Source organism: Otolemur garnettii, unplaced genomic scaffold, assembly GCF_000181295.1.
Source record: "Otolemur garnettii isolate 467f Iridium unplaced genomic scaffold, OtoGar3 scaffold00108, whole genome shotgun sequence".
Classification (NCBI taxonomy): domain Eukaryota; kingdom Metazoa; phylum Chordata; class Mammalia; order Primates; family Galagidae; genus Otolemur; species Otolemur garnettii.
In genome coordinates, this window is record NW_003852503.1 from 3,610,026 (window position 1) to 3,625,156 (window position 15,131).

At 44.7% G+C, this 15,131-nt stretch overlaps 1 protein-coding gene across 4 annotated transcripts in view; it reads right to left on the bottom strand.

The window, feature by feature from the left end:
- Nucleotides 1-15,131, bottom strand: part of TECTA (tectorin alpha) — a 147,701-nt gene that overhangs the window by 93,067 nt on the left and 39,503 nt on the right. For all 4 annotated transcript variants that reach the window (XM_023517294.1, XM_023517296.1, XM_023517297.1 and 1 more), the window contains 4 exons: nucleotides 8,770-8,969; nucleotides 4,679-5,062; nucleotides 2,464-2,750; nucleotides 614-894 (listed from right to left, as the gene is read on the bottom strand). In XM_023517294.1, the coding sequence (XP_023373062.1) occupies nucleotides 614-894; nucleotides 2,464-2,750; nucleotides 4,679-5,062; nucleotides 8,770-8,969 (1,152 nt within the window). The remainder of the gene's footprint in view (nucleotides 1-613; nucleotides 895-2,463; nucleotides 2,751-4,678; nucleotides 5,063-8,769; nucleotides 8,970-15,131) is intronic.

The window sequence follows — 15,131 nt, forward strand, 5'->3', positions numbered from 1 at the left end:
CCTCAGCCACTTGAGCCACAGGCGCCGAGCCGAAATGAGCCTGTTTTAATAGCAGTACCTGTGTACACACTGGGTCAGGGTTCAGAACACATGTTCTGTTGGTCACATTAATGAGAGTGACCATTTAAATATTAATATATGTCTATGACCTATGCATATGTGTTTATATATATTATATGTGCTAGAGGTGACGGGTCTGTTTTAGGTCAACATGCATCTATTTGGTTAACATGTAAAAAAATGAACAAATAATGGAAATAAACATCAAAACAATTTTCCTACTACAGAAAAAAGTAAAAGAATCTACACGTCTTATCAGCTAATTTAATGTATTTTTCAACCCAGGCAGATAGAGCTGATGCAATTCCTGCTCAATTCGCTGCTTGCCTACGCCTTCCCTTCCTTCCCCTTAGTCACCCAAACTCCAGGCACTACCGGTAGGTTAGGCATCCCTGGAAATGCCCTTGTTGCTGCTCCAATTCCCTCCAACCCTGGAAGCGGTAAACAGGATTATTTACTGCTAGACCCGTCACCTCTAGACAAATCAATGCTACCAGCAAAGCTGTTCTTTTCACTTAGAAAGAAAGCCATAGAAATAAAACAATTCTCTTACAGCAATTCTCCTTCTCAATCCACTCGGTGCTCAGGATCCCGAAGGAGCGGCAGGCCTCCCCGTAAGCGGCCAGGGAGCCACACAGCTGGAACTTCTTCTGGTTGTAGCAGCCATCCAGGTAGCAGGATTCGTAGAAGGGGAGGGGATCAAGAAGCCCATAACAGGGCTGGAAGAAGCCCTTCATGTCGGTGAGCTTCAGGCAGTAGCCCTCCCCCTGCATCTTCTGGATGTGAACGTTGTCACACATGGCTGTGTACTGGGAGAACTGCAGCTCATTGCAGCTGGGGGGCAAGAAGGCTGGTCAGACTAAGTGGAGCAAAATCAGCCATCTGAGATCTCCAGGGGAAGGCAAAGCTCCTCTACCCCTGACGTTAATGCTGCATGCTGATTCCAGCGATCACTAGCTACATGACCATTGGAAAGTCAGATAGGACTAGTCTCTCCACCTATCCGTCCAAGAAGGTAAACCTAACGCAGTCATTCCCATTGTCCATATCACTGAAATACAATGGGGGTAAAATAAATAATGGATTGACAGCCAAAGTGCCTCAATAAAAGGCAGATATTAATATAAAAATCATTAATACTTTGATATAGTTGATTGATGTAACTGGTATAACTATTAACAGGTATTGATAGAATAACCGTAATAATAGCGATAGTTGGTGGAATTAAATATTTAGAAGGAAGTCCCACAAGCCTTCTAAACCAGTTCTAGTTTAGCTATCAGGGACCAAAAGCAAAACAGTCACAAGAAAATAGGTGTCCTGCTGCTGATGGTTTATAAAAGAAGAAAAGAAGGAAGGAAGGGAGGAAAGTAGAGAGGGGGAAAAAGCCCAAGTAGAATCATAATTCCTCAGGAAAAACGGTGCCTTGATTATCTTTGGAAACATCAGAATGGCTGAAATGTCCAAAATTGTCTTTTTTATCTCTGTGGGTCAAGGTGTGGCACTCTAGAGAAAGTATTGAATTAGGAATCTGCCTTTGCCACTTTCAAAACATCCTCATATAAACTGTTCACTGTTTTAGCCTCTATTTTAACCAAGAAAGAGATTGGACAAGAATATTGCCCAAGGCTCTTCCCAACTCTGGGTCACACAATTCACAGGATAGTCTAATATACATTATTCAGTGAAAAATTCTAAATTCTAGAAGTTCAGGAGTGTCATTTAGACAAATGGATATTTAGCTATTTAAGCACAAGGGGATTGAGCCGTTGTACAAAGAAGTAACAGAGAAGAAAAGCATTTCAATACATCCAGGAAGGTCTCAACATAATTGAGCAGCCCAGAGGGGCCCTAAATTAAAGACCTTTGGAATATCATGTAACTTGTTTAGATTACTCTATGTCTGCTGGCCAGGGAAAGCAGGCCCGATAATAACCTTCCTGATTTCTAATTGTAAAAAGGTTTTCCTGATTCCCACCAACTTCTACCTATACCACCATAATCAAGCCTTCTGGTAAGAGTCAAGGACACACAATTAGAACCAGCAACAAGGAGCAAATATGAGCCCTTCTTCTTCTGAGTCAACTCTTAATTCCATCCCCAAGAGCATTGCCCAGGTCCCAGCTGGGCAGCTAGTCAAGGCTTCAGAGTTCTAATCCTAGCCATGCTCTTCTGTTTAGCCAAGAGCTGGATGACCTGAAAATTCACAGCCATATTGTCTAAGCCTAATTCCTTCCTCTGCAGTTCAAGAAATCACTGGGGCCTCTGATCATCAAAGCTCAAAAGACCTTTGCCTCAGCCCTGTGGGAGAGGAGGAACAGTGCTAAGGAAAGTCCTTTCCTCATTTATGCCTCCCCTGTATGTGGGAGGATCTGGGGCACAGAGTCCAGTGGACACTCTCACCTCTTCTGCATGCCGTTGGTTTTCCAGCTCTGGGCCAGCACCACACTGCTCACTACCGGCTTCCCCCGCAAAGTCACATAATCATCTGTCAGGTCCCCGTTGAAGTTTCCACACAGGCCACAAACTTTGTTTTGTAGCCTCTCACTGATGCTGATTTTAATGACGTTGAAACCATTGTAGTGTATCTGGATGTCAGGGCTGGTGTCAATCACCAGAAACCCTTCGCTGCTGTAGATCTTGGTTGCCAAACCAGTTATAAATGGAACATTCACTTGTGTGCCATTCACCTGTTGGAGGGGGGAAAAAATGGAGTGATTACGCTTAGACCAGGGGCTGGCAAACTTTTTCAGGAAAGGGCCAGAGAAAACATTTTAGGCTTTATGATCTCTGTTGCAAATATTATGCTCTGTTCTCGTGGCCTAATGCACGTAGCAGCCGTAGATAATATGAACAATATGAAATATAACAATATGAAAATGATCATGACTATCTTCCAATAAAACTTTATTTATAAAAACAGGCAGCAAGCAGATGTGGTCATAGGCCACAGTGTGTGCCAGCCCCAACCCTAGAGTTTAAGGGCACTCACTCATCTTACTGGCCACAGTTCCCCTAAAGGAAGGAGGGGGAGAGAGAAGAAAATACTAGAAAAGCCACAATGAATGGCTATATTTTTGTATAAAACTTTCCCCAGCATAAACCAATTACTGAAAATGAAATCTCAACCCTGTACCAAGGAGAAACTAACACAGTTAAAGTGAATCTGGGGATCACTGCCATGTTTATCGTCTTGCTGTTTATAGTGTTCAAACTGGAGGTCCCCCCAGAGGTCCTAGAGGTGCAGTATTTTCTGCTTTTGTCATTTTCCTGCTTTATAACATTTTCTTTTTTAGCCCTTGGGACCGAATATAACATGCTTTCCCCATACTCACAAAATAAAAATTGTACCCACAGGTTATTATTAATAGTAACTTTTGTTCCTTGAAAAACAAAAAAGCGGACACCTTTTTAAAAAATGAGTCTGCTATTTTGGCTAGCTTGGGGTATTTTCCTCGACAACGATGTCAGTTTTATTCTCTTAAGTGGTCATTTTCCTGTTTCTAGCTCCTGTATGCTGGACCAGGGCTGTTGGGCCTATGTGGGCCAATTTGTGAAAGGAATGAGGATGTCAAAAACAGTAAGAGCTTTTATTGAAGTGAAAAAACAGTATTAAAATCCGGTCTTCCTTTTAGGCTCAACTAGTGCTCCTGGTCTTTTGCCTAACGCTAGTTCCTAAGCTATCTGATGGCTCTTCATAAAGATATACTCGATATCTTATTATCTGAGCTGGTGAAGGGTAAATAAACACAGTAACACCGGATTCCAGACAATGTTACTGCAGCTCTCTCCCCACCACTCCCTATCTGTGCTCACAGCACTGGGGCCTGGCTCCATCCTTTAGGGACACCAGGCTTGTTTAGCTGAGAGGCTGGGGTAACTGTCAGTAGTTCATTAGAGCAGATGACCTTCTTACCTGGATAGAATGGGAGGGATCTAAGTCAGACAGCCATGGGAGTTAAGGGGCCGAGGGGGGATTTACAATCAGTTACATACAGATCTAAGATAAATAAGAAACCAGGCAATGGGCCTAAGGACCAGCCAACTAAAGAGAAATTCACCACATTCAGCCTCCTGTTCCTTTCACTTGGCATGTCAGCCTGGGGCCCTCTGATAAAGCTGCAAGCTCCATCAGATTTTTACTTAGGCAGTCGTTTTCATGGGCAAGTGCTTGCCTTCTCTTAGCTTATAGAAAGGACAGCAGAAATGGAGGGTGGGTCTTAGTACAGGCAGACGGAGCCAAGAATAAATTTAAAGGCTCTTAAAAACAAATGAGATGCTTTTGGAAATTAACCTGGAGTATAACTAACTTATGTACCATTTCATCACCTGGGGCTGTACGAATACCCACGCCATCCATTTATTATGGCCCCGAGTCCCTGGGAGTTTCCTACAAAGCCTTTGGCATCTTCAGCAAAGGAAACAAAGGCCCATTCTTGCACCTGTAGACTCTTTCTCCTCTGACTCTTTAAATCTGTTCATCCATGTATGGTACATAAGAACCCACAGCCTATCATCCCCCAACTTGGTTATCTGGGAAAGCCACAACGAACAGTCCTCTTGCCAAACCCTCGTTCCCAGGGCCCCTTTCTTAAGAGTCAAAGCCAGGCGTGGTCACCTTGACGGTGTTCCGGTCGTTGATGAGAATCTGCTCCTCGTTGATGTAGAAGTAGACGGGCGAGATGATGGTGAGGTTGGGCGACGACCACTTGTCGAAGTTGATGATGAGCTGGAAGGAGATGTCGGGCAGCTTCTGGCAGATGGTGGACAGCACGAAGGCGCAGTTGGCGGGGAAGCGCAGGAAGGCACCGTCGAAGGTGCGGAAGACGCCGCCGCCGGCCGCCAGGCAGTAGGACGTCTTGGTGCTGAAGCAGCCGCGCACCCCGTTGCGCAGCGCGCACTCCTCGTCCGACTTGCACTGGCGCGGGTCGCACTGGATCAGGTTGCGCCGGAAACAGCGGCAGCGCCGCGTGCAGTCGCTGTTCCAGAACAGCTGCTTGGGCTGGAAGAGAAGCCACGTCTGCATTAAACCCAGGCTGTGCTCGGGGCTGGGGACGCAAAGCCCAGTCCCTCTGGACCCTGTGGCACCAGGCCGGACTAAGGTATCTCTAATGATGCTGGAATCTGCTACAGCCAGCAGCAAAGAGTTCGCCTCAATTCAAACCTTACATCAGTTCCATGCGATTCAGGTGCCCAACAATTTGCAATTTAAACTTTATTGGTTTCAATCAAGAAGAACCTCGGAATTGTTATGGCTGGATCGTGGATCTAATCACAGCCAATCCCAGCCTGCAGCTGTTAGAGGGACGAGGTGAAGAGGAACAATATTTGGTAGAAATTTTTTACCAGGAAATCTCACTTCTAACAAGCACAAGCTCCACTTCAAAGATGAAATTTAAATTCACTCAAGAATGATAAATTGCCTCTTCAAACCTTAGATAGTGATAACTAACTCTCATGATCAGCCATTTCATCATTTCCCAGTCCTCGCTCTTTGCTGGTATCTAGCCTACGTCTAATTTACTTCTGTTGGAAATTCTTTCATTTCTGCGTGTCCTGAATAGGACACAGCCAGTGAACAGCTAGAGCCCAAGAAAGGAAAGTTTGGGGATCGGGACCACTGGGTTTCCGTCCCTGCCCTATCTCCCTACGAGTGCCATCTCGAGCACCGTTACTAACCTCCCAGAATGTCGGTTCACTCACCTCTAACTCAGAATTGATGTCTTGCAGGGCAGTTGTGAAGATTAAAGTAAATAAGACAGGGAAAGTGCATTGCCTGGCATAAAGTCATCACTCAATAATAGTAGCTGCTGCTACAAGTAGAACCACTCCTCCTTTAGCTGGTGAAGAAATTCTATAAAATACCTATAACACAGCATAGCCTCAGTTGGATGCAGCTATTATTTTCTGTTCTTCCCCCAAAAGGCAACGATCTGTAGACACAACTCTATTTAGAGTTTGTATTCTTGATCTTGCACTTGGTCTAGCCTAAGAGTTCAGGAAACTGTTGGACATCAGTCGTAACTGTCCATGTGGTCCCGACAAGCAGACTGTGTGCTAGAGAGGGGGGCACACAATATATAATCTACTGGCTGAAATAGGGGTCTTCAGACAAGATGTTTTACTAGCACAGAAAGGCCTATGTTTCTCTCTGGTCAGTTTTCTGCTTTAAATATAGACCTATGAAAAGCCTAGATATCAACTCCAGATGTGACTCAGATCTGAGGGTGAACGTCTCCTCCACTTCAAGGCGTTGTGGCTCATTCTTTCATCCTCAGAGGGAAGCAGTTCCTGGGACCCAGCCTTCTCTCCCTTCAGACCTATAACGTATTCTGGGTGCCAGCAGCCTCACAAATCGACTTTGCTTCTCTTACCAGATTTATAGACTAACTGAGTGGACGGTCTGGCCTCTCTCTGATAAGAAGTCAGATGTCACATTGGTGGAAAGGGAAAAATACCCTGATGTATGTGGAGATGATGGTGGGTTAATAACTCATCCACAAGAGAACTTCATCCCGACTCTCACATCACAGTTAAGCGGGCTGGCCTGATGCCACTTTCTTTACCTTAATTAGACATGACGACAGCTGGGTGATTACCCTATATGCTAATGACTAGATAAGTTCTCCTTTTATTTCCAAAGAAATTCTCTTTATAAACAAGCCCCCAGGCTGGTTTGAGTTGTGGCAAGTAGAACATGGATTATTTGTTCTGTGAGTCTGATACTTCCCGGACATACGCTTTTGTCAGAATCCACTGACTTTCTGATGCAAAACTGGTACTAATGTTTATCCTGTAGTTCTAATAGCTGCCAAGAGTTACGCCATGCCCTTGCTGAGAGTTCCAAGCGCTTTTAAAAGCCTCATTTCATTAACGTGCCTGGATTTTTTATTTACAAAACGTTTCTCGCAAGAATCACAAACCAACAATAACAATAGCAGCTACCAATTACTGAAGGACTACGTGCCAGGTACTAGGCTAGGCACTTGGCATAGATTATTTATGCACTAACCCTACTGAGTTGGTATCATTAGCCACATTTCATTGGTAGGGAAATGGAAACGCAGGGAAATGATGCAGCTAGCTCAGTGTCACACCCCCGGCTAGGATGAAACCAGGTGTCTTCCACGATGCCGCCCTGACACTCAGGATCTCTGTTAAGGATTGCATCAGGCAGATGATAGATGGATACATTTTGGTAAGCCTCTGGGCTGGTGAGCAGAGGTTTAGAAGAGTGCTTTTTGAGTTTTGAGCCTGTTTATATCTTCTCCCATATTGCGAGAAAACTGAATTTATTATTATTATTTTCTCCCACAGGTTGTGCCTTTTCCTTTCAAATGATATTTCTAAGGGCTCATTTCAACATCGCTTCTCCCAAGAAGTCTTCTCTTATTAGTTCTGCCATTTTATTTCACTCCTCACCTGTCTCTCCAATACAGCATTTAAATAAATTCTCCACGGAAAATGAAATTGAAGTTAACTTCCGCAATGCTTTTATTTTATTCCCACAGTAAAGACAACTTAGTTGTTCTTGAACAATTCAATGCATCTTTACAAAAAGGAGACGTTATTTATTTTTTGCCTAGTTGATTTCCAATTCAGACACTTTAATTAGATTTCTTTTAAATCCTCCTATTCTTTCGCACTTAAAATTGATTAGCTCTGCGGGGTATTATTTTTCTACTTGTTGATATGCTATTTCGTAATTGCTCTTTTGTTCTTTAAAGTACATTGTTTTTTCTTTCTGCACAGATTTTTCAGTTCCTTAGGGCAGGGAACTTGCTTTCTCATCCCCTACAATCCCACCAGCATAATGATTCACAAATAGCAGATACTCAATTGTTTGTGGTTGTTAACTGTCTACTCACCAGCATAAGGTTTTGATGTCATTTAAATACAAACCGTGCTTGTGGCGGAGCCATGAATTTCCTACCTTTTCTAGGCAAGAGCTTTGTACTAGCTTAGTATTATGGAACATAAAGAAAAATCACAAAGTCAGAAGAGTAAAATGATTTAGCGCACTAATATGTTTTTCTGAAAAATCCCTACAAAGGGCCGCTTCATCAGCTCTGAGTGTAAGCCCCCACAGAGAGAGAAGCAGAGGGTGGGATGCAAGGTCACCACAATAAAGCAGTCGGGACCAAACTCTGGGGAACGACGTCTGGGTGACAAATGGCCTACACAGAGAGGGTATGCTTAGCTATTCTCACAGAGCTTCAGAAGCCAGAAGAGGGAAGGCCGCTCGGCCCAGCCTCAAGCTCCATATTTTCCAGTGAAAAACGTCCTTAGCTAAGACAGCTACAAACGTCAGATTCACAGCCACGGTATTTCCAAACCAGAGCCACATCCAAAGCTTGCTAACTAAGATTTACAGGAGAGGAAATCAGAGGGGCCTGGGCTCAGGAGTAGACATGGACGAGAGAGAGAAACACAAGTGTGAGTGAGGACTCAGCAGGGCCTGGAGAGAGAGGAGGTGGCGGGGAGGAGGAGGAGGGCGAGGGCTGTAGGTGGGGTGGGGGGAGAGAGGGCTGAGTTGGGGTACGGCCCATGTGCTTTTCCATACCTGGTGTGGGAGGGCACTACCCACAGCCCCTCGCCCACGTGCACCGCGCTCTCCCGCGTGGGGTGGCTGATCAGTCTCGCCCCACCGCGGAGAGCCGGAGAGAACCCCCTTCCTGACCAGCAGGCCCAGGCCTGCCCTCCCGGTACCTCGTAGTATTTGCCGTCGGCGTAGCAGCCACAGCTGTGCGGCAGGATGCAGCTCCTGCCGTTGAGGACGTAGCCCGGGTCGCACTGGCAGCCCTCCACGCAGTAGTGGTTGCAGTCGCTCTTGAGACGGATGGCGGCGCAGCGCGGCTGGCACACGCTCACGCAGCTCTCGTAGTGGCTGTTGGGAGGGCAGGTGACGGCTGGAACAGAAAGGAAAAGTCAAGATTTCACACACCCGCGGGCGCTGTGATCCCTGTGACTGGCCTGCTCTTGGTAGCCAGGGCTCTGGCGCTCAGGGTGGCAGGGGCCTGGAGCTCACTCTGAGACCCGGCCTGCCCTCCAGTCCCCTCCCCGCTGCTCACCAGCGCCTCCTGCCGGGCTCAGCACCCAGTGCAGGTGTAGGGTGCTGGCGCCCCTCACCTGATCTTTGTCCTCTCTTCGGCCTCCAGTCTGAGAGCCTCCCTTTCCTGCCATCTTAAGGCCACCTCCAATATGACCTCCACTTCACTTAGGCCTGTCACCCCATGACAGGGCAGCCACGCTCCCTCCTGCCTTTAGGGCCCCACTCACGTTGACGTCCCTACCCATGGCCCTCTGCCCCCTCTCAACCTGCCCAAATCCCTCGTTCTTCAAGTCCTGGTGGGAGTCCCGTCTTATCCACGCAGCTCCCTAGTCTTAACCATGCAAACTCATCTTCACCCTAGAACTTCTTCAAGAACCTTTGTTCAAACAAGAGCTTTATCCACAGTAGACCCAGGAGCCCCAACGATCTCCGAGAAAGCAAAGGTTTGCTGTCCAAGTGTGAAAACTGGCCCATCAATCGTGTCCTGCCATTTTCCAAATACATCTAGCTGCTTCTATGGAAAGCAGTAGTGACTTTTGTAGGCTCTCTGGGCCTCAGCTTCTGTCCACAGCTCATGGCTAGTTGCAAGGCATTGAGTTTGTGTGCTCAGAATGGTGCCTGAGTGACAGTGTTCAGTAAGAATTAGCCAATCCTTAAAAGGCAGGGTTGCTTAAAACGTTTTCCAGGAGACATTATCTTAATAGATATATACCCAAAACATTACTGCTATTACATAACTTCTAACCCTGTAACACATATGGTATGTATTTTAGGGGGTTATTTTATTTCTAAGATTATCTAGTGGAGTAAGACACACTTTTGGAGTGCACAGTTCTATGGATTTTAACACATGTAGATACTCCTGAGGTTATAGGTTAAACCAAATATATTCTCTATTTTTAAAAACATTTAATATTTTTTTTTTTTTTTTGAGACAGAGTCTCAAGCTAGGTAGAGTGCCATGATGTCATAGCTTAGAGCAACCTCCAACTCTTGGCCTCAGGAGATCCTCTTGCCTCAGTTTTTCTATTTTTAGAAGAGACGGGGGTCTCGCTTTTGCTCAGGCTAGTCTCGAACTCCTGAGCTGAAGCAATCCACCCGCCTCGGCCTTCCAGAGTGCTTGGATTACAGTTGTGAGCCACTGAGCCCAGCCAACACTTTCAGTTTAACAGATAAGACCTGCATGTAGTAACAAATGAAAACCTTGCAAGTAAAAGTTCAATGAAAAGGCAACCTCTGTTAGCAAATTCTAGACATTGCTCCTAGAAATTCTCCTAGAAATTCTGCACTGGCACCCATTTGTGTGTGCACACAAGCATGGGTGTGTCCCACGCCCACTTCTTTATATAAATAAAATAGCATAATATATACACATTTCTGCTCATTGCTTTTTCATGACAAGATTTCTTCCATTTAGCCTCAAATTATTGTTTTTGCACTGCTGCTTGGTGTATTTTATGCATTTATGCTGAGGATGCAGTAAATATCTCTGTACATACATCTTTGCCCTCATGAGTAAAAGAATCTTAAGAATAAATTCCCCAGATATGATACAAATGACACTGAGCTGCCCTCTAAAAAGGTTGTACGAATTCATCTTCGATCAGGCTGGGTGAGGTTTGTTTTCCTACGTCCTTGCTAATTGTTCATTACTGCACTTCCTGATTCTTGGGACTATAAACGGTAAAAATGCCGTATGTGCTATCTCTTTATTTAGTTTGCATTTCTTTCTGAGGTCCAACATCTTTTTGATTTGTTTATAATCCATTCATATGCCTTTTTCTGTGAACTGTCTTTTCATATCCTTTGCAGATTTTCTGTTGTTGAAATTTTTTATTATTAAATTGTAAAAGCTCTTTTTAAATTAAAATAGACTGAGGTATGTTTTATGTGCTACAAAACACCATTTGTCTTTTGATTTCTTTTAAAAAATGTTTGTACAATTTTTGCTTTTGGTTATATCTTGGCCATGCAGAGGTGTAAAATTTTAGTGTGATCAAATTTAAGGTGACCAGATTTTAACTTTGGTAAAGTGGGACACCATGGGTGGGGCGGGGCCTGACAACAATGCAAACTTTGATAAGCAGTTCTCAATCAGTTCTCAACAATTATTTGTTATTATTAAAGTTTAACATTATAAAATTAACAAAAATAATATAAAACACATATACTAGCGAAATAGCCACATGGCAGCCGAAAACCGTATATTCCCTTCCTGTTCTCTTGTGTTTCCTAGCTTGTCGTGCATTCTTTCCAAAAATTGGGGCTTTTTTAAAATGCTGAATGACACAGGACAAATTGTTAAAAATTGGGACTGGCCCGCCAAAAGCGGGACATCTGGTCACCTTACAAATGTATCAAGTTTTCTCATATAGCTCTGTTTTGTTTGTTTCTTTGTTTGTTTTTGAGACAGAGTCTCACTCTGTCACCCTGGGAAGAGTGCTATAATGTCATAGCTCACAGCAACCTCAAACTCTTAGGCTCAAGCCATCCTCTTAGCTCAGCCTCCAAGTAGCTGGGACTACAGGTGCCTGCCACAACAGCCCAGATATCTTCTATTTTTAGTAGAGGCAGGTGTGTGTGTGTATGTCTCACTTTTGCTCAAGCTGTCTCAAACTCCTGAGTTAGTGATCCATCCATCTCAGCCTCCCAGAGTGCTGGGATTACAGGTATGAGCCACTATGCCCAGCTTCCCTTATAGCTTCAGATGCTATGTTCAGAAATATCCTCTCTGCTGCAAGATTACCAAAAAACAAAACAAACAAAAAACCTGCTCTGTTTTCTTCTAGTATTTTCATAAAACTTTTGTTCTGTTAGGATTTTATTCTGGAGTAAAAAAGGAAGGAGGGATTTAGCCTTTTCACAGCTAATTTTTCCCACATCCCTTTACTATTTAGCCACTGAATAATAATTAATAAATACACATTCAAATACAGTGATTTGAAAGGTCAGCTTTAACAGATACTACCATGTTTCCCTGAAAATAAGACCTAACCCCAAAATAAGCCCTAACAGGAGTTCTATGCATTTGTTAAATATAAGCCCTACCCTGATAATAAGACCTAGTGATGGGCACAGCTATGCAGATAAGCCCTGCACTTTGGCACAGAGAGTGCCAAAGTGTGTCTTCTTGAGAAAAAATAAATATAAGATAGTGTCTTATTTTCAGGGAAACATGGTATTTCCTCTTTAGCATCCGGACTTGTTTCTGACTTTCTCATTTTTCCACTGGTTTGTCTTTCTGTTCCTGTGCAAGTATGAACTTGTTTTATTTTTAACTGGTTGAACTTATGCAAGTACCAGCATTAACAGTGACTGAAGGCCTATAAGACCTTGTAATATCTGGGACGAGGTACTACCAATTTACAGATGTTCATTATCCTTTAAGGTATTTCAAAAGGGTACTATTTTCCCAACTAGACTGTAAACACATATTTTATCTTTCTCATTCCCCCATGGCTCACAAAACAATGCTGAGAATGTGGCAGATGGTTAAGAAACATTTGGTTCATGAAAACAAACTTTCAAATTCCCAATACTGATTCCCTGCTTCTCTCTCCCCCACATATGAAGAGCAGGGAGTTGTGGGGTAATGCCCTGGGCTTTGCACCTGAGTTAGGACCATGGTCAAGAATGTGTCTCTGCCATAGCCAGCAGAGCAACTTAGCATTTGTGCCTTGGGTGGGTGGCGGGATGAATGGGACAAAGGTTTTGGAATCTTCAAAGGGTTTGAAGCCTGGCTCTGCCACTAACTAGCAGTGGCACCTGTGGCAGATTGCTTATGCACTTACCCTCTCTAAATGTCTGTTTTCACATCTATACCATGGGGGCAATAGTATTTATCTCATTAAGAAGTGATCAGGACAATAAAATGACATACAATTTGTAAAGCTCCTCATACAATGGGGCTGGTACTTCAATAATACCTCTGGGACTAATAATAGTAGTTGTAGTAGTAGTAGAAATTGTTTTAAAAAAGAATTTATTAGGCTTGGTGCCCATAGCACATTGGTTATGGTGCCAGCCACATACATGGAGAGTGGCAGGTTCGAACCCGGCCCAGGCCAACTAAACAACTGCAACAAAGAAATAGCCAGGCATGTGGCGGGTGCCTGGAGTCCCAGCTGCTTGGGAGGCTGAAGCAAGAGAATCACTTGAGCCCAAGAGTTGGAGGTTGCTGTGAGCTGTGACACAGTGGCACTCTACCCAGGGTGACATACTGAGACTCTGTCTCAAAAAAAAAAAATTATTAGATGTGTACATAAATATGTAAGAAAAACCCTAATTATCAAACTTTACATCCACGACTCTGATAGAAGGGAAAACAGTGATGATAAGCCCCTCGGACTGACCACTTACCATACGTCAGGCACCAGGTGTCCACGGTCACAGGGGCAGCACTGTGTAGCCAGGACAGCACTGTCTCTGCAGCCACTTTCTAACTTACCCGACCCATTGTCCTTGGGAAAGTTTCTTAGTTTCCTCCTCTAGAAAACAGGCCTATGAATAGTCCCTACTTCGCAGGGTTGCCGTGAGGATAAATGTGTAAGTACCAGATCGCGCTTAGAACAGGGCCAGGCACAGAGTGAGCGCTAAGGAGCTGTCATCTATTTACTATTTTCTTCTCTTACTGTACTCTCACCATCTGGCACTCTAATTTAAGCCCCCTATTAAGGGACTGAAAGAATGACAGACACAGCTAATGAATTTTAGGGAGGGGCTGGTAATTAAGACAATTTACCTTCCCTTCTCCCTCTAAGCTTATTTGTTCAACTTGGGTGAAGAGGTTTTTCCAATGTGTTTACCAATTAGGTAATTGAGTAATAAATTATCCCATTGATAGGAACAGTCAAATCATTGAAAAACACTAGCATTCTACCTTGTTACCAATAAAGCTCAAGTTTAATGGTTTAACCCCTTTTCTCTCAAGAGTGCCATTTCTTATATCCCAATGTGTAGGTGTGGAGTTGGGTTCATTTTTCATAGAATGGGAGGTGGAGGGTGGGGGGAAGGATCAGTCCTGCCCTCACTTCCCAGAGGTTGGAGTCCCATGAAAACAGTCACACACTGGCCTGTTCTTGGGCTGAATGGCTGAGTTGGGACTCCATAGCCTGCAGCTTTTCTCGCTCTGCTTTTGAAACTCAAAATGGAAAACCAAGCTGCCTCTCACTGCACCACCCCTCGCCCATCTCCACCCACATACCATCTTTAGTGTATTGTTTTTTTCCTCTTATTTTAGTTTTTCTTTTTGCCATCCACCACCACCTTCTCAGGTGCTCTAACTTTGGGATCTTTTTCCTGTCCTGACATGCCAACGTAGGAGAAGGCCTAACCCTCCCGATGATGGGAACAATTCTAAGCTACCTGCTGGTCCTGCTGTGCCAGCTGGGGATATGCTGGGGGGTGGACAAGGCCAAGGTGAAAGACAGACTCGGTTCTGAGTGCCATGGGCATAGCTCCCCACTACCAGTCAGCCAGTGTGGAGAGAACGTGACCGACTCTTGGAGGGAACATGGAGGAGGGACGAGCACCGGGTAGCTGGTGGAAGGGATAGGAGAACAAGAGAAACCATGCTCACACCCTTTCTCCTTAGCCAAGCTCTGTGGGAGCGGGTTGGTCTTCCTTGGAGGTGAGGTTATGGGGCTGGTTAACTCAATTCCTTTTCCTTCCCATAAGTGACAGAAATTGAGTCCCATCAACTAGGGTGAGAGTTTCTGGCAGTAGTCTCCTAAAAAGTAGCCTCCTCTCTGCACTGCCCTGTTTGTTGCCGCTAGAAAGAATGTTTCAGCCCTACATGACGCCTGTCCTCATCCCAGCGACCCCGAGGGTGGGATGGTAGTGAGCACAGCTTTGCTGCAGGTAAAGAGGGAAGTAACCCTCTCTCACGGGTGTCAAGAGGAAACAGGCTGAGCCTCCCAGTGCTTCCAAACTGCTTCCCATCCTGCACCACGTTTAGGCCTCAGGCTCCAGAGCCTGGCTTTCTGATTTAGAGGAAGGCAAGCTCTCTGGTCCTATGGGC